The sequence below is a fragment of the Temnothorax americanus genome, unplaced genomic scaffold, assembly GCF_048541705.1.
Source record: "Temnothorax americanus isolate GAGA-0224 unplaced genomic scaffold, ASM4854170v1 Scaffold4, whole genome shotgun sequence".
NCBI classification, from domain to species: Eukaryota; Metazoa; Arthropoda; class Insecta; order Hymenoptera; family Formicidae; genus Temnothorax; species Temnothorax americanus.
In genome coordinates, this window is record NW_027509547.1 from 5,619,363 (window position 1) to 5,645,350 (window position 25,988).

The following is a 25,988-nucleotide window of genomic DNA, read 5'->3' on the forward strand; positions in this document are numbered from 1 at the left end:
CGCGATTTCGGGTCAGGGTAATGGCCGATGATTTTGCAGATTCCGAGAGAAGCGATGCTCGGGGGAATCGTCCAATCGACGATGCGTAGATTTATATGCAGCCCTCTTTTTTTGTATAGGGATATTGCGCTGCTCGGGTCCGAAAAGAATCGATGCGCGACGAATCTGACACGTAATATTGTAGCGGAAGAAACGTTTTTATGATCCTCATAATTCTCATAAGTCTGAAGAGCAACAGAAGTGTGAATGAAATGAAAATGTATCGTATCGTTTGCACGGACGTGAAGGATAAACGATACCCGCGTAACGTATAATAGAGGTATGAAGGAAAAGTGACTCATTTATGTAATAAATTATTACGGGAACCGCTGGCATGGTTGTGTGTATCGGTTGAAACCCTGTGACAGAGGGAATCTAAAAACCAGGAAGTTTTCGTGAAACGATGTATAGCAACGACTAATGAATTAACGCGCGTGCGGTGGGTTCGCTTTGAAAAAGACCAGCGGCAGCTTTCACGTTACTACCAGCGGTACGAAAAAAGCACAATGTTGAATTATACGACGGCCAGAGGGCCGCCTCGCGGCGGCTTTTAATGCTAATTTAATTATTTAAGCTTTTTATAAGTCAATTAACAGACGCTTCGTGTTGCACCGCTGTGGCGCGCATAAGCACCCGTACGAAAGTTTTCACCGCCCCGCATTCAATGTCCATCGAATTTCTCGTTACAATGTAGTCAAACGCAGGTTTCTTCAATAACTATCGCTGTCAAAACTAATTATAATGTATTGTATTATTAATTTATTATCATACGATTTTGTATTAGCTATGACGTAAAATATACAGTTCTGTTAGAGATTAATTAATAATGTTGGTCATGTGCATCCCTTAAAAATGTCTTGCCCTACGTTTCAACAGTAAAAGAACACCTCTCTTCTTCGATTATGAGCCTCATCGTTCCTCACGTTTCACTTACGAAGCTGGTTTTCCCTCCTCGGCCGCGCCACCACGTTTCGCAAGATCCCCGCACGCACGACGCATTGCATTATAATAAGTTATTAAGTCCAGCTGTAAGAGGGTGGCGCGGGAGAAGGTGAAGGCCCAGTGGTTCGTCGCGTTCGTTAGTGGAAGGCCAGTGGTAGCGTGTGGAGCGACCGCGCGAAGGAGAGGGGGTCCGAGGATGATTAAACCCCCCCGAGACGGTAATTTTTCATGTCCGATCATAAATTACCGGGCTGCACTGCCTCCGCATGCGAGAGACGAGTGTGTTACGAGTTACGAGAAAAATTTCAGCCGGTATTATAATTAGCTATGTTAATTATGCATTAATTTATTATCCAGCGCCGGCGCGCGACGTTTTAATTATAATCTTGCCAGGGCCGCGGGGGCAGCTTGAAAAGTAGTTTGGTAGTTTCGAGCCGGCGCACTCGCCCTTCCACCTACTTCTGGTTCTCCTTCTTTGTCCATCGTCGCCGTCGCCGCCGCCGTCGTCGTCGTCGCGTCATCGTCGTCGTTGACGTCGTCTTTACTCCCGTCGTTTTCGCTCTTCTCATCCTCTTCCTTTCTTTTTTCACGGCGACCGCGCAAAAATAATTTCATTCCAAAGCGCGGAGTTAATTAGGTTTCTTCGAGATCCTCGGTCGCTTCGCTGACTTGCCGAGGTTACGGAGAAAGAGTATTATTCTTGGCCGTCGCCGCTTTATTTCGTCAACTGTGCAACTTTGGCAACGAAATATCGAGCTCGGGATTCGCCCTCGTTTTTATCTAGAAAAGCGACTTTTGAAACTTTTCTTAACTACACTATCGAGAGTTGATCATCTTCGTCGAAAGAGACGACGACATAATTGGAATCTTTTATTTTCTATGAAAGTTGGCTTATTAATTTCGATCGGCATACGGCATTCAGATGTGAATTGTTATAAGTATCAAATGCGTTGCAATGCTGCCAGCGACAAAATCTGTGCTAGATTTACTTTTACTTTATATATATGATTGCAAAAAATATTTACCTCCCAAACGAACAATGTCTCGCGAGAGATTACGACATATATCACATTTATTCACAGAGTTATCTTCAACAACTGATCATTTCGTTGGCAAAAACGAGCTTACTCGATATACATTCGGCCTTTTTTCTTTACGCATGTACTTTTTTTTTTTCAGGCGTCAGAAGCATTCGAGGGCTTTCAATTACGGTAAAATGCGCGGCGTGGGACGGTTTCACGGGGAACAGTGCAAATTGGATTGCGCCGTACATAAGTATTCAACAAATGAAAATTGAGTCTGACGCGTTGCCATTAATAACCGCGAGGCGCATTGCGACCGTCATTTAATGAATGCAAGAACGCCGAAACCGGCGGAGTACTGTAGTGTATATATTTGTCATATTAGAGAAGTCAGGATAGACACCGCCCGTTAAAAGCACTTTACTGTTTCGCTAATTCCATTTATTAATACAATAATATGGTTTGGCCACTATTTAAATTCGGTCCAACGAGACACGGCCGCCGCCGGTTCCTCCATCAACCGAATTTCCACGATACCCATTTTAATCCTGTTTTTCAAAGTAAACATCAATACCAAAGTGCTTTCATAACGTTTACGCGTTTATCAGGCGCGGATACATATGATCGATCCGATAGATTGAATAATGCCTCCGAGATAACGCTGTACGATTAACCGCCGCGCGTGTACGGCATTTGTATCTTGTTTAACTAATCTGATACGCATAACGCGAAAATATGCAACAAGCAATGCGATTTTTCATTGCGATTCTAGATTTCTTTCCCTTTCCTTCGACTTTTCACAAATCTCAACTCACCATGTCGCGAGCATAGTTGAAACAACACATCATGTTGTTAGAAATATTCTTTTTTTTTTTTTAACTGAAATATAGTTTTCTCTTTCTCTCTCTATCTCCATAAAATAAATTTACTACTTCAATATAATATATAACAATTTGTTATACTAGGACACTTTTCACTTAACGAAGACGTTTTACAAAAAAAGTCTATTTTTCAAAATTATTATATATGCAATTTTAACATAATGAGTGATAGCATATTTATCAAACTGGTAAAATTGTAGCAATGATTTTTTCTAATTTAGTGATATCTCTAATTATTTTTTATATATTCTCAGTTGTTTATTAATATTATGTTCGGTAGACTTGCCATTATATAACAGGTTGACTATCTATGATGTACAAAATAATTAACGTGAAAGAAAAATGTACGTTATATTTTATTCATTCATACACGATGTGCACATTCTGTACGAATACACGTGCATATAACAGAGCGTCGCTTCATCTGCCAATATACGCTTACTGATTTACACAATACGTGCTGTAGGCTGTACAATTACATTTACACGTTTCTTCTATACACGATATTTACATAAACTTTTTTTCACGTAAATCATAAATTACGCAACTTTTGTAAAAAGAAAACTCGACATTTTATTATCTCTGCAGAAGAAAACGCACTTTAATTAATTGTTAGTTAAATAGACAAGTCTTCCGAATAAGAAATAAAGAGAAATGATTACCGTATCCAGTGTTCCTATACGCGTTAAAATAATTTTTATCGCGTGTGAAAAGTTGCTTAGAACGTCAGAAATAATCGATCATGCAAACAGGGATTCTTTGCGCGGTCGATACGAGGCACCGCGGCGAACCGCGTGCGGTTTCTTTCTGGTTTACCGGCTATTTTTCGCGGCGTAGCGCGCGCGGCATGGGCGAACGCACCGCAGATACGCGCGATATTTAATTTTCGTCCGTTCCTGGCCCGTATTAACCGGATGCCTCGGTACTCGAAGCGACGTGAATCCGATTTGCGCCGAGTATCACGACAAAGCGCATCCCCGAGGGCAAGCTCGGACGAAGCGGCGCAGAACTCGTCGGGGATAATAACGATTTGAGTAGACGGGACATAATGCTAATTCGCAATTTGCAATTCTTTTTACGCGTCTGCCTTCGCCCCCGCTTCGCGCCACCTCGACCGGCAGTCCGCGGACGGAACGGGACGGGACGGGACGGAACGGGACGGGACTTCCAATTAAACCGCGCAATTAATTGACCAATTTCCAAACATTCTTTGTAAACCTCGGTTACGAAGTTTTGTACGGTGCCAAATTAGCTAAGCGTAGCGGAGAAGTGTCGGTGCAAGTAGTCCGAAAAACATTTATTTGGCTGTCTCCGAAGCGGTCGGGAATTCCGTCGGAGAGCGCGGTGGTGCTGAGGGGAAGCGAGTAAGAGATACTGTGTTAGCTTTAGTGGGAAGTAGTATATCCTATAGAGAAAGAAGCAACAGCAGCGGTAGCAACCTCGAGTAGGGTAGGACAGAGCGAGGTTGGGAGATCGCCCAGCAAGAGGGAAAGAGGGAGAAAAAAAACCGTAGGGGACACAGGAAGAAAGGGAGAAAGAAAGAAAGATAAAGAGACTCGTTTACCACAAAATTCGAGAGAGGAACGAGGATGAGGGAAAGGTGTTGAAGCGTGACCAAGAGAAAGGAAGAGGAAGGGAAAGGAAAACAGAACGGGAACGTAAAGCGTATACGTGTGTATGTATGTGGGCGCGTACACACTCGCGAGCCGGCGTGCTCGTGGTGCTGGCTGGTGTGAATGGAGAGAGTGGGCTCATCGAGTGGAAGAAAGAAAGGTGCGGAGGGGTCCGGAGAGCAGGAGAAGCGAGCATGTTTTATTAAGTGCGTCGCGCGTGGAAAAAGCGCAAAGCAATTTTCAGGTGCTAAAGCGGCCGCTGATAACGCGAGACCGCGTTTGAAACAGTCTGTTACACTTTTCAAGTCGTTATACTCGCTGTTTGAGCGTGCACTTACATCGGGGTTGATTGCAAATCTCGAGGAGTCGAAGATGGAAAATCGGCATTCTCACGTGCTATTCACCGGTACTTGTTACACATGCGATTTTCCACATATTGTATATATCACGTTACATTTTATAATAATACACTTGTTGGATATAACATTATATCGATAAACGAAAACTGACACTGTAAATATGATTTGCACGAATCTCGTATGTGCACATTTTGAAACAGAAATGTAATATATTTGCAATGGAGTTTATCTAAAATGATATATTGTTAATCGTTGCTATATAAATTGTCATGTTACAATTTGACAGTTATCGTGTAAATTACTATGCTCATTTGGACCTGCGCGTAGGCAGGTAAACGCGAGCGGAAGAAATTGTCAGACAGCTATTAGCGGATGACTGAAAGTGTTTTCCTTTATGAAAATCGATGCAAACATTTGCTCCGATTCTTAATGTTGATGTGACGTGACTACCCCCCCCCCCCCGAGAACGATGGCATAGCTGGTATAGAGGAAAAGGATTATATACATCGTTAACGCGTGCTGATACGACGGAAGGCATGCCATCTATTATTTCAGCCGTCAATGAGATGTGTCAGCGCTGACGGATGTACGTCACCCGCGGTGTTCGTCTGGCAGACGCGGCCGACTATCCCGCGAGGGAAAAAAATCCCGGAAAAGTGGAGGAGAGGCGTCGACAAAGTGAGAATTAATATTCAATCGCATTAACGAATCGTCGCTGGCGACGCCATCGTTATACCAGCGGCATACACACATTGGGGAACAAGGGGGGCGCCGTCTGACGCGGTGGATGGGAGCAGCGTCGTGCGGTAAACAGACAGAGAACGAAAGAGAGATCGGGGGGAGGAAGCGCCACTGGAACAAACCACCCCCCGCGTCGTTTCATCTCGCTCCGAGTGCGACGCCAAATGAAAATACCGAAGGACAATGGAAATACTAATGATTGATTGGATACGAAAAAGAATTATAATTGAAAAAAACGCGGAGCGCCAGCCAAAAAAAAAAGCGGTGGTGGTACGAGGGCGGGGAAGGAGGTGCGCGCGGGTACGGGAGAGAGAAAGAGAGAGAAAGAGAGAGAAAGGACAGGAAAAGTGGTCGGAGGGAAAGAGAAGGCGAGCGAACTATTGGGAATAATATATCAATACCCATCGAACCCACGCATATACGAATGCGACGGTTCGGTGAGGGTGCTCGGGGGTAAGGGGCGCTGGGGTTCGCTCGATCGGCGGGGGCGGGTACGAAGGGGTACGAGGGCGTTCGGAAAGAGTAAAAAATATTACACCCTCACATACTGGCGCCACGTCGCGGATGAAACGGGCACTGACCAATACCAATAACGGGCGGCACAAAAGAATGGCCGGTCGGTGTGCGAAAAACAGACCCACACAGCGCCCCGGCTCCTCGCTGCTTCGGTGGCATTATAGCTTTTCACGTACCCGGTGGCTCCTCGATACAACAGCGACCGACTCGTCGGACCGGTTCGTTTGAAGGAAATTTCGACGCGGTCATGCGACGCCACGACCAGCGAGGAAGCCCCGTGGAAAAATTAACCCTTGTAGTGCCGGGGCTTTTTTTGGCACGTTAAGTGCAGCCCTAGGGGCGAGAGCCCGCTCTTTTCTTTCGATTTTCGTTTCAGATTTGATATTTTTGCTTTTGTGGGAAAATTGCAGAGAAATGATACTGTTGTCGAGATTATCTCGATTGAAACTATAGAAAATATGATATAGAAAACCTCGTATTATTCTCGTTTTTATGCAATATTTAACAATAGCTCTTTTAATATTACTTGATCATAAACGTTATGAAATAATCATTAAGAAAAACTTGCCTTCTAAATCAAAAGTCTTATTACAATGAAGTGAATATAACGCGTAAAAGAGTGCGGTCTCGCTTCGCGTGTACTTGGCGCAAGACACCACCGTGTCTTTTGACATGTGGGCCATCAAAGATAAATTAATGTGCTACTTATTGAATTAGAATTGGAAGCATAATCAATCTCCATCATTTATTGATAGAATTTTAGATAAAGTATATTCTAAAATTAATTGACCAAGATTGTATATACTCAAAATATGTGTTCGTTCTCTCGAAATAATATAGTTCCCTATAAATAACAGAAGAATTTTAATTGTTTAATGGTAATTTTAACAAGGGTTAATTCACGATTCTATTCTTTACCCTTATTTTTTCTTGCGTGTGAGAAATGCAAATAATTTATACCTCGGCGCAATGTAGCTATTATGATTTCGTGAATTTGTAGTATAACAACGCGGAAAGGACTGAGGTACTCGCCGGCTCGAGTCGAAACAAGATTCCTGGCAGCCTACAATGTCGAAGCGTTCTCCATCTCGCCGACTATCCAAACGGGTGACACGGATCACCGGTCCACGCAGCTGTCTTGTTCGCTGACTTGTTCCGGGCAACCCTGTAGATGCCACGTAGCACGGGCACACGGTATGGGTGGATACGAAGCGCGCGTTTAGCATTTGAAAAAAGCGCTGGCCGGGCGACCGCCTCTCGCCCGAATCTCCCATACACCCGCACAAACAAAAGGCTACATTTAGCATTAAAAAAGCACGCAGACCGGCGCTCCCGTGCCGCGTGGAGGGTGAGGAGGAAGAATCAAGGGGGAAGGGGAGTCGGTGGGTGAGATACGGGCAGACCGATGCCGGTTACTCTCATCTCCGCGGCCGTACGGCCAAACATGCGGTCCTCTTCCACGATGCGCACGCCCGCGCGCGTCCGGCGTCCGCACGCACGCACGCACGCATGCACGTACACGCACACGTTTTGGCCCGAAAGTAGTGCGAGAGGGAGACGAATAGATAGCGCAGATAACGGTGAGAGAGAGAGAGAGAGAGAGAGAGAGAGAGAGAGAAAGAGAGAGAGCGCGAGCGCGGGAGAGTTGCAGAGTTGGACGGAGGTAGCCGCGCGAAGCGTACCAGGCCACGAGGCCGGTGGTGCGAGGGCTTTGGATCGGGACAGAAGTGGTTGATGCATTGGGACAAACACATTTGGCATTAAAACAGCTCCGACACTACGTAGTCTGCAGGAGCAACGTCCCACCGGCGGCAGCGACTGTGGCGGTGGACCGACGCGCGCGCGTTTATACGCGTTGCATTCCTCTCTTTTTCTCTTATACCTCTCTTTCTCTCTCTTCCTTTCCCTTCTCTCTCTCTCTCTCTCTCTCTCTCTCTCTCTCTTTCCCCATGATCCATCGCTATTTCGCTTCCTATTCTCTTTCTGTCGGTACTCTCTTTCTGTCACCTTTCGCGCGTTGCGATCCGGGCGCGCGCGAAGCGTTGTACGCGGAGTAACACACGTCCGTGGTAGCTGCGCGCGTGTGCTTGTACCTATCAATCGTGTTCGGGGGCTGCATTTTTTCTCGTCCACCACGAGCGGGCCTCCGCGCCGGAACGTGAGGCGGAATGAAAATAGAAGTGCAGTAACGTCGATGAAAAAAAAAAAGTAAAAATGATCGGAGCCCTGGGCCGTGTGACGGCATTTCGACGACAGCCGCGATGGCGCGAGGACGCACCGCGCGCTGCCGTTGATGCCGATTTGCGAATTGTTGACGTCGCCCCGATTTCTTTACGCGGGGACAGCTGGAACGCATATATTTATCCTGTTTCGCAAAACAATTGTATAACTTTACTATGTTATATGCAGATATTTCAAAAACTTATCGAAAAATATTTTTTCTTTAAATATATATATGATTATGTGTTAAGACATAACTTTGACAATTGGAAAAGAGCATAAAAATTTAATCTAAATTGCTCAATGTCTTGGATTAGATATCTACTAATCGTAATGCTGCATATGTATATCATCCAATATGCGATGAAGAACAAGAAATACAACGGTACATAGGGCGTATAGCGGACAATTATACCTGTCGGAACGAGTTTACATAATGCGATACCGAAGCTTCGTACATAGCGGGATGAAAACGCTCGAGTTTAACTCACTTTATTTGTGGTATATATATTATAACAGGCACATAAATCACATGATAATTTATCCGTTTACATATTACGTCATTTTATATCAAATTTGCGCGCTGATAATGTACCCGGAACGATCGAACGATGTACCTATATTTTTGCCGATCATATAACCAACAGTTTCACCTTTCAAACTTCATCCTCCGCATTCCACCCCTAAAATTCTCGCTCGCACCTCATCTTGATTATATTACGCGTAATTAGTATAACTCTAGAAGCGATATCAAGCGATAAAGTATTATCGAACGAAACGGAGAACGGCGTACCGGGAACTAGGGAGACGAAGAAGAGGAGAAAGATGAAGAAGAAAGAGGAAAGGCAAGAGGAGCAACAAGGAGCAAGCAGAGAGCCTGTCCAGTTTCTCTCTGCCTTCTTCGGATAATTAAAAATAATCCCCGCGGCCCTTTACTCCTTTTTCGCGGCTCATTAAATCGACCATAAATTATGCATCGAAAATTACGGGCAGGGCCACCGAATATCGGTACCAAGCGCGGGCCCCCGACCGGCATAATAAGCAATTTGTAATCAAGAGGCGTCGTACGGGTGTTATAGTTAGTAAGAAATCCAATTTTAGAGTTTTGTCTTTTATTTCTTTCTTACTAATATACATTGTAACACATTAAATTGCATTATATGCAATCCAAAGCAATGGAAAATTTTAATTTTAAATTTAAATTACGTTAAAAAAATTGGAGATGATAAGTGTTACTTTTTCATTCAAGAAATGTATAATTTATATAATTGCAAAGCCAATTATAAACAAAGTTTATGAACAAACAAACACAAGAAGAATTTTTTAAGATAAATCTTCGGTATATCAATTTCCATTTGGCGCATCCAAATATTATATAAAACTGTATAATTTATTTTAACGTCACGGTAATTTCTGGTACGCTCTAGCGCGATTAATAATCGCACGAAAAACATACGCAAGATATTCTATGGATTTCAAAATGAATAAAACCTTATCGTGACACGTCGCAGGCCGGCAGTGCCCGATAAGCGCCGAATGAACTCGTTAATGCCGACATTCCTATTACGCTCACCAACTTTATTGGGTAAAAACGCTCTCCCTTCCGCTGTCATCGCACTCTTATGCACGCGACAGTCGCGCACCGCGGCCGGATATACACACGTGTATATACGTGAAAGGAAGGGAATACCGCGACGTTGGCCGAGCGCGCCGTAGCGCGGTGCTCTCCCGATGGGCGTGGATAAACGAGCGGAAAAATGGCGGGGTTTGGAAATGAGATTTGCTGGTAAACCGACAATTTATCGTAGGTATCTGCGAAAGCATCTCTTGACGTTCCTCTGACCAGAGTTATAATTAATACGCTCTCGTCACAGTGCGCCCGACCAATATTCCGTCGCGCCCACACACGTACACAGCCGGAGCCGCGCCACGCGGCCGCCCCGCGTACGCGTGTACCGACGACGGCGCGCGAATCTGTGTGGTCGCGCTCGCGCACCGACGTGTAACCGGTTGTTGATTAAGTTTGAATGACTGATGCCGCAAAAACACATTAAAACTTGAATGAGTACAGATGAAAATTTAGTCGCTAGGAATCAAGAGACCGCAGAGGCAAATGGCCTGGCGGCCGCACATACGCGCGGACGGAACCTCCACCTCCGTCTCCTCCTCCTCCATCCGCCTCCATCCGCCCCCTTACCCTTCGCGCGACCGGCACCCGGCGTCGTTTCCTCTCTCTTTTGCGATCGGATGCCCATCGAAATACAACTACGCGAAAAACACTCGGCGATTGCTATATCCGCCGTCCGGAGGCACTCGCGTCTGGTCGCATACCGCAACGGAAACAGCCTGTGTACTCGGTTGGCTTTCGACGATCGTTTTTTCGACCGATCGATGAGTCCGCCAGCAAGATCACGGTTGGCCCGGGAGCCCGTTTCAAACTTGGTTCTGGTAATAGAGAGAAATAGAGCCGCGATAGCGCGACTAGATCTCTCTCTCTCTCTCTCTCTCTCTCTCTCTCTCTCTCTCTCTCTCTCTCTCTCTCTCTCTCTCTCTCTCTCTCTCTCTCTCTCTCTCTCATCGCCATCGCGGATTCGCGGTTGTCCCCTGTGATTTATAGATCTTTAGCATTGCACGCCACGCATTTACATCATCTGCCGCAACGATGGTAAATCATGCCTCTAATTTCGCGATACCCTTGCATCGAACCACTCGCAATATTAAATTTATTGCACGGATCGACATGGAGCGACCAGCCATTTTTCTTTCGACAAAAATTAGCATCCGCTTCTCCGCTATTCCATCTTAATTGGACTGTCAACTCGACGTCCAAGGGGCCCGTCGTTGGGAAAGCACAAGACCCTTTCATTGTCCATCGTTGCGAACGCGATCATTCTTCCATTCTCGCGATAAACGTCCAAATTGGGGAAGAAGACGAGGTACGTATCGAGTTTTGTAATCGTGCAATCTATCACGAACGGAAGATCCGCGGATTATCATAAGACAACTGGAAGAACAGATTATCTCAACTGATGTCGTCCCGTAAATACTTCAAACATCAATGGAAAATCGCGGATCCACTTTAGCGTGCGCTCGCGAGCGGAATGGGAATGGGGATCCATCAAGCGGCGACTCGCGACTGCAGGCGTACCGGCAATAGCAACGGCAGTGATTGCCGGGGAGAGAGACCCGCGAGATGATCGTTTCCTCAATAAAAATCGTCAACCAGATCGTAGCTCACGTACCGATACGGGACCGCACCACTCCCCGTCGGTCCAATCAGAGGCTCCCATCGCCCTAATGTATTCAAATGTAAGCGGTAGCAGTGTTTATGTCTTGACATTGCAAATTGTAGCGGCCGCGCCATAACTTATAGTAATTGCTGTGCGCCGGAGTAATTATTTATACTCGTGATATAGAGTACGGGAGTTACTCACAGCTAGGGCATCTATATATACACCGACATCGAGGCCCATTGTGCACGTGAATATCGAAAAGAGGCGAACAGAGTGCGATATTAAACCCGAATTTAAGCGGACGAATCGGCGACTTCGATGCCTCGCACAACGTAGGACGGTACCCCGTCACGCAAGGATCGAAGAAAGAAAATATAAAATCCGCGGTGCTTTTTAATTCTGTTTTTCCTACGTTAACACGAGATATAATAATCTTTAACGAAAGTAGCACTGTCTATATACTCCGTTGGTATTTCAAGTTAAACAAAACATCTTAATATTATTGTAGTTAATTATACCAGCTATAATAATATTTAATATCTGTTCTAAATATATACAATAATACAATGTACTCTGGTAGATAGATAGATAAACTAGTATCTCTCCTTTTTTTAAATTTTTATGTGTATTTGTTTCTTTCAATACAAAATGGACCGACAAATGTAAGGTATTCCGTTAATTTTACATCACAATTTCCAGTAAATTAGATATATTTGCAATGAGTGGATAATATTCGTAGTATTAAAATTTTGCAGGCATTCTTTGACAATTACGTTTGCGAATAAAAAATTTTAATCTCAAACATGTGTGCCGCCATCTCACTGTCAATGCCCGAACTTGTACAGGTTTTCAATGCGTTAAAACTGGTTATAAATAATACTACGTCACGGCGACAACTACATATTTATGACTATTTAAATCAGCCAGATAAAATAAATGTTAAATTCTCAATGATTTGTTAAATCGTTTGGATCGTAAATTTTGAGGTATATTTTTGTTATGCATTCCGATTGCATAATCAACTACGTTGTTTGATCACCTTTATATCAATAATCAATAATTTTAAGATAAAAAAAACCGCAAGTACGTGCGCCCCAAGAATAAGACTAAGGGAATTTACAAAGTTCGCGATTTCTGTCGATAAATCAGTTTAAGCATTCAGTCGATGAGAACGCGGGTGGTTTTGCGGTGTAACAGGTGGTTGAAATTCTCATTCTCCACAGCTTTTTGCTCCTTTATCGGCAAAAAAGGAAAGAATAAGTTCCAGTTTATGAATCGGAGCGCGTTTAACGCTCCTTAAAAGGGTAAAGCGCCTCCGATGGCTCTCTCAACGAGGAAAATTTCCGTGCTTTTACGAGATCGTGGAATATGGTAGATCGTGGAATATTGGTAGAATATGTAGGAGCAGCTTTTTTTGCGAGATATATAGAATTGTAACACACAATGAGATTGGTTTGCATTCTGTAAATTTATTTATTTTGTCGATGAATGTATCGTTTATACTAGAATAATCAAAAATAAGTAATAAACATCGCATCTTTCTCAAAGATTGTATTTCAACGTTACATTTTTTTATCACAAACACCATTTAACACGTTGAATGCCATGAATGATAGCTGCCGCTATGATTTTCAAATATACATCGCGTTAATATACGAATAAAATGTAATTAACAATAAAAAATTATAAAAAATATTAGAAAATTTTGCATATCATGGATAGAGAACTGACTTAATAACAAAAATTTATAAAAAATTAAAAACTACATGCATAATTTAAAATTATGCATGTAGCTTTTAATTTATTTTTTTGCGAAGTACGTTCATATGGCAGTAAACGTGTTAATTAACAATACTGACCATCATTAAAAATCGTAGATCACTGAAACATAATCATCACTCACATAATATTGATTAACGTAAAATTATAATTTATGATTAAACCATTAATTTAAATAAGAATGGAGAAATATTTACAGAGCTATTCACATATTACGCGTTGCGACAGACTTAACGAAATATTGTTTAATCTATTTAAAGCTTACGAGTCTTTATAAAATGGCGAAGATGCAGCATAAGGGGTCATCCCACTTTGACGGCCAGTTATTTTTAACAATTTTTTCCACAATAAATACACCATATAATGAAATGAATCTTTTTGGGATTTATTAGGGCACTCTTGAATAACACCAAACAATTTTTGTTATTTATCGTTTTTACAGCGTCAAAATGGAGTGTCAAAAAAGATGCAAGTCCGCTGCGTTGATCAGTTTTTTCATTCAAGCTTACCTGAAACAAAAAGTCAAAAAGATTCTTAATCTGTATGAATGTCGCTATGTCCCGAACTAAAATCAGGTCAAAATGTTTATTTTATCTTACTTTTTATATTACAAAATACCCCCCAAAAAGACGATTTTTTTCAAACTTTTTATCAAACCGGCGCCATTTTGTTACTTTTAAATAAAAATTATTAATTTTAGTTCGGGACATAGCGACACTCATACAGATTAAGAATCTTTTTGATTTTTTGTTTCAGGTAAGCCTATAAGCAGGTAAAAATTAAAAAACTGATCAACGCAGCGGACTTGCATCTATTTGACACGCTATTTTGACGCTGTAAAAACGATAAAATAAAAAATTTTTTAAATTATGACAAAAATGTTTTGGTGTTATTTAAGAGTGCCCTAATAAATCCCAAAAAGGTTTATTTCATTATATGGTGTATTTACTGTAAAAAAAAATGGTTAAAAATAGTCTAGTTTTTGGGCCCTCAAAGTGGGATGATCCCTTCGATGCATCAAGTACATTAACAATCTCTTGCTTAGAAAATATATAATCAATTTCACGCTTTGGCACGAAACCGTCTTATTATCGATAATGAGCTTGTTTAACTTCACTGAGAGAAAAATCCAGGTCGTTCAAAAATTAACAAATCGATAATCCGATATTTTTAATCGGAATTATGAAAAGCCGATCAAGATTAGAATTATGTCCAATCAAGATAGCCGGATATCATTGATAATTGATCGGCTTTTTAAGAAAGTGTCGGATTATTAATTTTCGTTTGTTAATTTTCGAGCAACCTGGATTTTTCTCTCAGTGTTGAAACTATTCTTTAAACTATTCTACCTACTAGAATTTAAAATACGATGTCTAACAAGAGAAATACACAATATACATCACGCAAAAATTCTGCTTTCCTGATTATTCGTGATTTATGCAAACCGTTAGCAAATGACAAGATATGTAAAGTAATATTTTCATGGCACACTCTCGCCAATCAATTTTGATTTAAAAGTTTCCAATTAAAAATGGAAAAGAATTTAATTTGTTTTTTTTTTATACTAAATATTGACAAATTTATTCAATTTTGTAATTTTTAGCTTTTTAATTTATCTTTTTAATCTTTTTAATTTTTTTTTATCTTTTACATTTAGCTAATAATGATCACCAAGGTCTCCACATATCGCCATTAAAAGAACCTTCTTGGCTCGTTGGGAATTTATCGGAATTTGAATTGCAGTTTCGCGGAGTCTGGCAATTCTGACTTCCTGGCAAATCTTGGACAGAAATTGCGGGAGATTGCTCATTTGTGCTCTTAAGCACGTCGGTATTATTCATCGAGGAGGTCGAACTAGTGGGTTCTTGATATCTCGGTCTCTTATCTGAGATCGCCAAAAGCCCGTCGGAATGACGTTTCCTGAGACCGTCTCTCTTGAGTAGCAAGCCATTCGAGGCGCGATTGTAAGTCTTGTCTGTAATCACGGAAAGCGGTTGTCGCAAACCGTGCGTCGCAGTGCCATTCGTATGATTGGCATTGTCCAAACTTTCCGCGACGTCTTTTTTAGGTGCGACATTATCGTCCACGGCCTTAGATTCCAAGAATGCCGCTGTGGGTGACTTTCGGTCGCTAGTTGAGCTAATTTGCGGTTTCTGGGTTTCTGGCGAGGACGAGAAGCTCTTTGAGGACGCAGGGCTCTGCTCGGGTAATTTGAATCGATGTTGCGGCTGATGATGGTTAGGCGTCGTCGCCTGTGGATGTTCCGAATGATGACTCTCATCGCCGTAACTCGACGTAGAGGTCGAGGGGCTTAGCAGCGGAGTGTGCGGCCGGTGAACCGCGGTAAAAGCCGACGATTGACCGATTCTTGTAGATGACTCCGTAGCTGGTGGGAAGAAGGGAAAATTCGCGGAGATGCCGGCGGATTGCGGCACCAAGAATGCCAATTCGCCCGTCGGCAGTCGACTCGGAATCAATTGAACTCCGTTCGGTATCTGTATTCTCGCGCTACCGTTGTTATTCTCATCCCCATTCTGGAAATCGCTCTGGAAACCGACCTTTACCTCCGGGTAGAGGCGTTCCGGCATGTAAGGCACGTACTGGCTGTAGAATGGCGCCATTTGCTGGAGATGGCTCACGCAGTTGTTCAAGTGTGATACCAATCGTTGCTTGATGGCGGGGTCGACGTTCTCGAGGCGGGTGATGTATCGCGATACTTCGGTAGCACATTCAGAAAATCCGGAACGGAATTTCGTTAGCACCACCGGATCGTTGGCGACGGCCGTACTCAATTGCTGCCGCTGCATCGTTTGTATATGCTTCACCGTCATTTCGAGGATATCGGCCTTCTCGAGTTTTGAATGCCTAGTTGGCTGTAAGAAGCAAAAATGGTAAAAGTATATATGAATAATGGATAAAAATTCATAATGATTCATGAAATGTATAAAAGAGAATTGCATATTATCCATCGAGCACGATTAGATAAGAAAGAATCGACCTTGAAATGACCTAAATGACCTTCCAGTCGAGAAGTTAGAAAGCATAACGTGCATCGGTATTGAAAGAACTCTGCGTTATCCACAGAAGTTAGCTGGCGGTAAAGGTAAAGCACCAGATACAAGGTAAAAGGGCCGACAAAATGGAATTTCTTCTTATTCGAAGCACAGTAACTATGATTCGCCCGGGCAATTGGCTTCTTGTCAAAAGGATCTTCGACCGGACATCGATCCTCTATTGAAGAAATGTACGATGACGCGACACGCCCATATAATTGACTTGATGTGAACTGCTACCGTAATAACAGACTAGCAACTACGGTAGCTAATGTATCCTATTTCGTAGTCAGCCTAAGGGCGTTTAAGGACGCTTTAGCTCTCGCATTTTCCTACATTTTTTTCTTAAACTGCATGTGCAATAGATCATTAACTCGTTTTATCCAAGTCACGCGTGAATTGCTCGGGGATGTTTACCTCTCGCCAACATACTATTACGAAATAATCTATCGATAATTTATCGATAAACGACAGAAAATTGTATATATGTATATTATATATATGTATTAATTTATTAATTTAATTTATAAATTAAATCACTAATATAAATATTGCTGAATAGAGTTACTTTTAAATAACTTGGTATTTATAAGCGATTAATTCAATCGTGGGAAACGATTCAACTCTCGAAAACATCACAGAACGGTTTTTCAGATATCCTGATGAACGTGACCTTCCCCGAATCGAGCTTATGCCGTATATAAATTCCCATCAGCCCTTTAACCACCAATACCTCAATAGTAGCACGGCCCTCTTTTTCAAGGGCCCATTGTATCCTCTCAATTCTTTGAACCTTATCCTGTCGGATCATCCTGATGTTCGCATTTTTATGGTAAATTTGCGATCACCTAAAGAATGAGCGTGGGAGTCGGTAGAGGATCATTTGTACATAGAATCGTCTTGTGACTTGGCAGAATAACACTTTGACTTTAAGGAATGCAATAAAACCAAACGCGTAAAACCAGCCATGTAACACGAAAATAAATTACTTGCAAAAATGTAACAGGGATAATATTGTGTGGGATGAGAGAAACATCGCCGATATCGATTTTCCCGCGAGTGAATTTGACACCCCAAACTCAAGAGCGAAGAACTGGCACCTGTTAAAGGCCTGACAAAAAAAAAGAAAGCAGAGGCGTTGCGCATCTCCCCCTTTTTTTTCGCTGATCCGCACCGTCGTCGCGGAGCTGGATCCTTAAAGATGATACGGTCAACAAAAGAGGCTGCAACCTGAGATGAGATTCTTTTTCTTCGTAATAATTATTTCGAGGTTCCCACGAACACGCGGGGGGCGTTTCGGACGAACGGGACGGACACACTGGAGCGAGCAGGTAGCGGAAGTCATCTGGACGAGAGTGGAGAGAAAGAATGGTGAGAGCGTCTTGTCTCGTTATACATCCCTGTTTGAGAAATCAACCTCAACGGATTGTATTACGCGGCAGAGAATCTTTGATCCGTAAGAAAAGTAAGATCTTAACCAATCGACAATCAATTCGTTCATTTACTTCATAGTTCCTAAATTTATTTATTTTATAATCTTCTTCTCTCTCTTTTTTTCGCTTTATGCTTTATTTGCAACATTTTAAAACCAATTTAAAAATCGGATATCAAACATTATGCTACATTTCAAATTCGCTACCGACTGACTCAACAGTATTTAAGAAATAGGCGCAGTAATAGGAGGTTTCTTTAGAGGTTTCTTTGCCTTTTCTTTTGACCGACTCGAATGCCATTGTAAAATCTGTAGAACAGAGATTACACGGATGTATGAGGATCCTGTTCCATCTGTTTCCCACGCGGAGACATCTAAAATACTATACTAAAACAAAACCTACCCCCCACTTCCTTTCGTCCAATCCTCCAGTCTAAAACGGATCCTGTCGCAGAGGATGCCGAGGGAAAAAGGGGTCCACACAGTGGACAACCTGATCAAATACATTCAATATACATCCGTTATGACAACTTCCGCCACCGACATAATGATCAGTCAGTCGTATACATTTCGGAGTTTTATATTACCGTAATAAAAATTATATTTGTTGAATATTAAATTAACAGAAATATAATTACATTTTTGGCTTGAAAAAAATGTAATATTGAACATTTTATACAATTTATAATACGACAATATTTAATAATAAAAAATTAAATTTTTCTACCTTGGATAAAATTGAAATTAATTTGAGCATATGGCCACAAATTCGAGAAAGGTATTTACGATAATAATACTCAAAACAATAACTGTAAATAACGTGAAAAAATGCTGTGTTTCTTAAGTGTCCTTCAGAGCGCGATCAGAAGTAGCACATTTTTGTATGTTATCTCTCATAAAGCGGATCACGTCTCTAGATAAACAGCGCAGAAGTCACGTTTTTCTACGACATGTTTTAACACGGCACCATGTGGATCTCACGAGGGCAAACAAAAATTATGCGTGCACTGACTGGCATGCAATCTCGTGCTATCATTTGAGCGTTTTGCTGATGTCGTTGTTTATCGTGAATCTTACTGTTCGGTCGAATAATTTAAGCGCGTGTAAAATATTAAAAGATACAAAAAGTAATAATCTTTATATCGAAATTTAAAAAGAAATTAAATATTTAGACTTACGTCTTTTTCACTAACGAGTATGAAATTCTTCAGCTCATCGAGATACTGATTAATTCGTGCGCGTCGACGTTTTTCCATAATCGGTTTGTTGCTCTGAAATAATCGAATTAAGATTTATTCACTTATTCGCAATGGTAAATATTTCTTTAAATCGTCGCACCATATTACTTCTCTCCATTTTAAATAGAATAGGATATTAGTATGAAGATTTTCTGTGCAATGATAGAATAATTTCATCTGATTATAAAAACTGTAATTACCCTCCTTAGTTCGGCTTTCGTCATTCCCGAATGTGTTTGAGGATCGAATTCCTCCTTGCTGCCCAACATTTTGTAGTTACAGTAATCCACCATTAAGCAGAGTTCTTGACCATCATAACTTCCGTGCGGATGCACTTATTGCAGTTAATTATTAAATTAATCCTGGAGAATTACTCCGATTGATAGGCTGCGTACACTCACAATGTGATAAGTCAAAGTTGAACGTTCGCACTAAAGAACACTGAAACTTTGTTTAACAGCCAAGCGTTTCTCAAGCATGCGAGTGCGAGAATTATTTTCACTAAAATAGAGACCGTTGAGTTTGAAAAAAAAAAAAAACAACTTTCGTCCGGTCAGATCGTCGGTCTTGTGTTAACGTGTGACTCCGAAGTTCTGAAGTGATGTGTAGGGAAGTCCATCCTTCCGATGGACGTCCCGCTTGGGGCATTGAGGGTAACTGTTTTCGATTTCGAAGACCGCATGCCGATGTACCACCCGTATAGAGTGGGGAAAAGTGCGTTCCGGAGTGGGATATTGGGTACCCTAAAGGTGGGGAGGTCCTCGGCCCTCCTGAGACCTGTTGATGTGTGGGAATTCACGCCGTCTGCAGGATATACCTCGTGCAACGTAGTCGCTTATTTAATTTGGACTACATCCTGTGAAGATAATATCGGAAGTGGTTTGGGCAATTTGCAACCAGGCGGGCGATATATTTAATTTATTTTCAATTGGTATAATTATATCCTTTATAAGTACTTTAGCCTCTTACAAAAATGTTCTATAATCTTTTATAAACTAAAAAAAATTATAAATATGCATAATTCTCTTATTTTCCGTCTTCATTATTTATTGTTCAGAAGAGATGCGCTATGATAAAGTTTCCTTATTCACATTGTAATAATGACATATAAAATTTTCTAATAGTAAAATGTTACGAGCGGTTCGATCAATTTTTGTCACGACGCGGACGACGCGATATCAATGAAAAAGGACAGATTGTTAGCGCGCATCGACTGTAGCAGCGGTAAAGCACAAAGGCGTGCAATAGAGGATCATCTGACAGAGAAGGGCAAACATTGCGTGCCGACATGTGTATGTGCGTGCGTATGCGCGCGTCATAAGTGTGGCTGGCGTGCGCAACGCGATCCGATGCACGGTTTACACGGGTGCATACGAGAGCGAATGCAGGGCCTTTCACGTGGGAATTGTTTTAAAATGTGCTGTTATTTATCTGTACAAAGCTGTCGCTGTTAACGCAATGACATGTTCTGACGTGCTCGCTATTTGTAAAATGTGGATGTATAATAAAACGTGCAATACTCTATTTTTCTCTTTCTTTGCACACATTTTAGAGGAAGAAACTTAATTCGCATATATCTCTCCGCAAAATTACGAATTAAAAATAACGAAGTTACTTTCGGGTTACGAGATAGACAATTGATGTTGAAATTTTTGTTACGATTTTTAGTGGTACGCTGATTAGAAAAGTGAAAATGCTGATAAAGATATAAAAATGCAGGAAGCGATATGGGAATGCATTTTTGAAACGACATGCAGACAGACACATAGTAAAAATTAAATTTAATTGAACAAGCGTAAACGTAAGATAATATTCGCTTTGTTGTTAAAATCAGTTACAGTTCATTCAACAAGACAATGACTATATAGCAATAAATCTTTATGGCTTAAAATGGTTATACCAAAAAATTTTTGGTTGGTGCCTTCAGCACGATTTCTTCCGGCATTTCGAGTCCCTGAAGGCCCTCCTAAATTATTGATTTATTTCGCCATTGTATCTCTACTACATGTTACGTCAACCTCTTAGAATATATTTCATGTAGGGTGCAGACACATTTATTGCCGTAGAGACAAAATAGACAAAGTAAGATTTAGCAGCTATTTTACTACACTACTACATCGACAGTAACAGTTATATCACACTTAATTCAGTTTGCAATCTACACCCTTATTATCAAAATTATACGCAAGTTAATTTTATGCGTACCATTTTTTTTTTTTTTTTTAATGTAGAACACGTTTATTGCTATCGTTATAGAAAATAATATACATATTTCGGAACGAACGAAACAGCCATGCACGCTACAGGCAAATATTACACGCGAAAAAATCATCTGTGGTTCTGTTAGTGGTTCGCGATATATCGTGAATAAACGCGCGGGAGATTTAGCTACGATAAATTACCCCATTTACAGAAGCAGCTGTGCGTTTCACATTCAGGATGCTGATTGTGAGCAATGAGAGCTCTTTAGCTATGACTGAGTTATTAAACGTTTAAAAATCAGATCCTTGTGCGAAACGTGATGAGATGACGATATAAATGCAACCGGCATTTTTTTTACGTTCATGCACTTTAAGTATCGGTGTCCAGATATTTAACAAAGAATTTTCAATGTTTACGACAAATAAACCCTTTCGTGTTTGATATAAGTGTTGTGTTAATCTGATAACGATCGATTGACAAACAGCTGCGATTTGAAAATACAAAGAATTTCAAAACACAATACTTTACTCATCATGAATTAAAATATATCCATACTAATTTGATATGAAAATAATATTGAAATATTATTAATTTATACGTCATGGATGTATCAAAAATTAAAAAATACTATTGTCACATTTAAAGACAAAGAAAAAAAAAAGAGAGAACACAATAAATATTAATCTCATCACTTGAACCGAGGTCAAATTTCTGTTACATACCGGAAAAAAGGATAGGCCCTTTTATGATGACGCATTTCATGTCTTTATAGTAACCACTGAAGAGCATAGTATGTTAAGTTAATCGCAACGTTATCCTTGAGATTGATATATTATTGCGTCTGAGTTACGAAACGGACTAATATTGAACAGCGAAATTCTTCTAAGCCGTTCTTTAGGATTTTTCGAATAGGTATAAATGGCTTTAAAGGGATTGTTCCAACCTTGGATCCTGTTTTCTTTTTTTTACATCCTTTAGTTATAGCTGTCTATAAGCGACTTATGATTTGCAATTACAATACAATCCTTAGATTCTTTTTAAATACATTTTTATATTAACGAATATATATGAAACTTTTTTACTTAATTAATTATTTATATTTTTTATTTAGCATCGAGTATTATAAAACGATTTATCATAAAAGATATATTAAAAAGAGGATTATAAAATAACAATTCGCCAATTTATCTGCAAAAATGTTTGCATTGCAAAGCAAATAATTATATGGATTAATAAATATTGAGTGAGCAAATGCTTTGTTACATCCATTTGCACAAGATCCTTTCTTTTTCCCATGATCCATAATTTCCCATAAATATTCCAGCCTAGCTGTCATAACGGAAGGCGTTCGGTCAGATGTCGCGACCTTCTCATTAACCTCGGGAGGCTGAGAGCCCCAGAGTACTTGGCTTGACCACAAACTTCTCAAGAAGGATCGAGAAGGCGCGTCACGTCTTAAATTTGGAACGCCCATCCCCCGGTTCCCGCTGCTTTTGAGGTTCGATCTTGGGATGCACCTGCAGCTCGCACCCACGCAGTCATGAGATCGTGCAGGAAGGAAACGTTACCCCTAAGTTTCGAAATCTTCATTTCCGCTCGCGGTAAGTGGAAGCTTTTTAAGTTTAAGAGAATCCTCTTTTTAGTTTCAGTGCGAGTCTCACGTTAAACATGTTCTTCGTGTAATATATTAATCAAAAAAACCATCTAATTACCGGAAAGAGAGCATCATAAGCTTTCACGAGAACTAAAATCCGTATGTAAACATTAATATAATACGTATCCAACCCTATTATATCGGTGTCGAGGCATGCAAGCCGGCTAAAAAAATACATGCGTGGGGTCGATAGGACGACATCTGGATTGTCGTTCCCGGGAAACGCAGTTGTAAATGCAGGAAAATATAACTCGTTTGCGTGGGATTCAATGAAAAAAAAACTCGTCGGTGCGCGGCGGCGTCACTTATAATATTTCACCATTTGCTTCTTCCAAAAGGGTGACATTTGGACAAATAATCCTGGTAATAATTTTTTTTCTTACTAATGTATACATTCCAATCATAGAATAATGAATATAAGATAATTTCAAATTATTATAAGTGGGGATATCTAATAGAGAAAAATGTAATGAATCTTTAAATAAATGAAAATTTAATTTTGCTTTTACATTGTTTTCTAAATATTTTTTTCAATAGCATGTTTAAAATTTAAAAAAACATAAGGATCAGTAACAGATTTCAACAAAAAGGAAAATAAAAGAGGGAACTATAACTGAAAAAACTTTATATACGGTAAAAAGTAACACAAACATCTTTGGCACAATAGTTTTAAAAATCCCAATCGTGAATCAAAAATATTCCATTCAGGCGAATTGGGTCAGTGGGTTCCACTGCTGGGGATCAAGTCGTGTGCTGGACACACGTAAAGAAAAATACTTTACAATAGCAAGCTCGTTCAGGTAACGCTCCGATTTATTCCGAAAAATCTTTATATCAATTCGCGAAAGTATATGAGGAAAAATTCGTTAAAAAATTTCTATAAAATATTTAAAAATTTATATTATATAATAGCTTATTTCTCACTCTCTTAAATCTTAATTTTTACTGTGCAATATGATATCTCGATTATCAATTATCTGTAAATCTTAACTTTATGTTGTTTTATTCTCACGATGGTGGTACACTATATGACAATATATAAACAAACTATTAATTACTTTTTGTAAAATGCGATATAAATAATGATAAGAAAAAAGATTATTTGAATAATAAAAGAGTATAATGCTTAAAAACGGTTTTTTAAATAAATAAATAATGACGCAAAAGTAGATTTACAATTTTAATACACACATACTTCAATATAAATAAATAAATTTTAAATCCTTTGGTTATACTATATAATTATAGTATATTATATAAATTTCTGTCTAGTTTCTCAAATTTATTTAATATAACGCAATAAAATATAAATAAATGGAAATTGTTTAAAAAGATCACATCGCATGACCCGTGAAATTTAAAAATAATTGGAACGTTTTGCCGGTGTATATATCGGAATGAAAGCGTTCCCATAACGATAATACAATAATCAGACACATGTCGTGAGCGTCACGAAACCACCTGGATGAGTTAACTTCGCTTCTCATGCAGTAAACGAACCCCAACGCGATGACACAGGCCGATTGCGTTATATTATTTTAAGCAGGGTTGAAGTCTAATTCAACGTTTTTATGAAATTTTTGTTAATTATTGGAAATCACGCGGTAACGAAATAAAATAAAATTATCGCAAGAGCACATTGTGTCGTGGAACAATACTTTTGTAAAGTTATGTGTGCCAATAACTCGTGAAAGAAATTGCTCTCTGCAGCAAGAACATCGACGTACAAAGAATTTTCTAATTATCTGACTCAGGACAGTCAGGACAAGATCTCGTCTTCAGATGCAAATCCGTGTCCCACTTAAGCTGCGTTGTGGAACGTCACAGGATATTTTGCATAATCCGAAATTTAACAATAACAAGACAACTTTCACAGCTGCTGCTCGGTATATCCTTCACTTTTCAGAACATTGACCTAGTCTTGAAAGACTCGAGGGCAAGGGATCGAAGCAGCAGCTCGTAAAAAAAATAACGAACTCTCTCTGATGGATGCTTTATATAGATTATATTTCTAGCGGGGAGCACACCGGACTAAATTTGCATTTGTCACATTTCGCTAATTGCAACAAATTGCATACTATATCAACTGTGACAGCTTCAACGTAAAATCGGTTATACGTTATTGTGCAATTAATGCGCCTAAGGTTAACTATCTAGATTGATGAGTTTATATTAGTCGTCCAAACTACTGCTTGTTCATGTAACAGAAAAATGAGATGAAACTTTCAGCACTTATATTAATTTATTTATATTAATGCGAAGCAAAAAAAAAAAAAAAAAAAAAAAAATAATAATAATAATAAATTGAAGCGAAGAAATGACAGTATATCTGATGAAACCGAGCCACGTGTGCAATCGTAGCATCTGCTCGTATTTCCCTCTCGCAGAGTCCACAGGATCCCACGACCCAAGGTACAAATGTCTCACCTAGAACAGCATACGCGAAAAAAAGGATCATTATACCTTGCTGATTCCTTACGTCACAAAAGCCCGGCACATGTTCGTGACGTCACAGTAGGCACACGTCATCTGGTGTGACGTCGTGCGACGAAGGGGGGCCCCGAAATCTTAAGCAGGGCATCTGCGGGGAGTCGGAATTAAGGGGAGGAAACGTGGAGAGACGGCTAAGATCACAGGGGGGGAGCAGACGAGAAGGGGAGAAATTGTGCAAGAAGAGAACGAGATAGAACTGCACGCGGCGCGTAACAAGGGGGGGACACGTGGGAAAACGGCACGGCACGCGTCCCTTTTTGGACCCGGTGTCTTTTACACCTGGAATTTTTCGGGCATCTATCAAGAAGCCCTCGATTTTCAAGGTGAAATTCCATCGTGTGACTTCGCGTGCCTATGAACGCGAACCCCTCGATCGGACACACGAGCGCTCGATCAAAGACGATCGATCGTACGACGTACGTTCGTCTATACCGCAGACGTTCCGGTATCGTTACACGTCACCGAATTGTAAATGTTATATCTGTCTCACACCTTTTCAATTAAATATATTTTTAATATTATTTTTAAAAAATTCTTAAAATTTTTTATTGTTTTATAAAATATAATGGAT

General features: G+C 40.4%; 1 protein-coding gene and 1 long non-coding RNA gene across 7 annotated transcripts in view; one reads left to right on the forward strand and one right to left on the reverse strand.

The window, feature by feature from the left end:
- Positions 1–25,988, forward strand: part of LOC143902398 (uncharacterized) — a 122,705-nt gene that overhangs the window by 91,942 nt on the left and 4,775 nt on the right. The window contains exon 3 of one of the 4 annotated variants that reach the window (XR_013258353.1): positions 22,595–24,094. The exons of 1 other annotated variant lie outside the window; for it this stretch is intronic. This is a non-coding gene — a long non-coding RNA (uncharacterized LOC143902398). Of the gene's footprint in view, positions 1–2,160; positions 4,910–7,113; positions 10,268–22,594; positions 24,095–25,988 lie in introns of those variants that run through there. 2 more of the 4 variants (XR_013258357.1, XR_013258352.1) reach the window with 2 other exon arrangements.
- Dpn (bHLH protein deadpan) overlaps positions 12,203–25,988 on the reverse strand; it is a 48,827-nt gene continuing 35,041 nt past the window's right edge. Inside the window, exons 1-3 of one of the 3 annotated variants that reach the window (XM_077415250.1) lie at positions 19,269–21,802; positions 19,009–19,101; positions 12,206–16,218 (exon numbers count right to left, since the gene is read on the reverse strand). In XM_077415250.1, the coding sequence (XP_077271376.1) occupies positions 15,013–16,218; positions 19,009–19,101; positions 19,269–19,361 (1,392 nt within the window). In that variant the 5' untranslated portion in view covers positions 19,362–21,802 and the 3' untranslated portion in view covers positions 12,206–15,012. Of the gene's footprint in view, positions 16,219–19,008; positions 19,102–19,268; positions 21,803–25,988 lie in introns of those variants that run through there. The other 2 variants (XM_077415251.1, XM_077415252.1) reach the window with 2 other exon arrangements.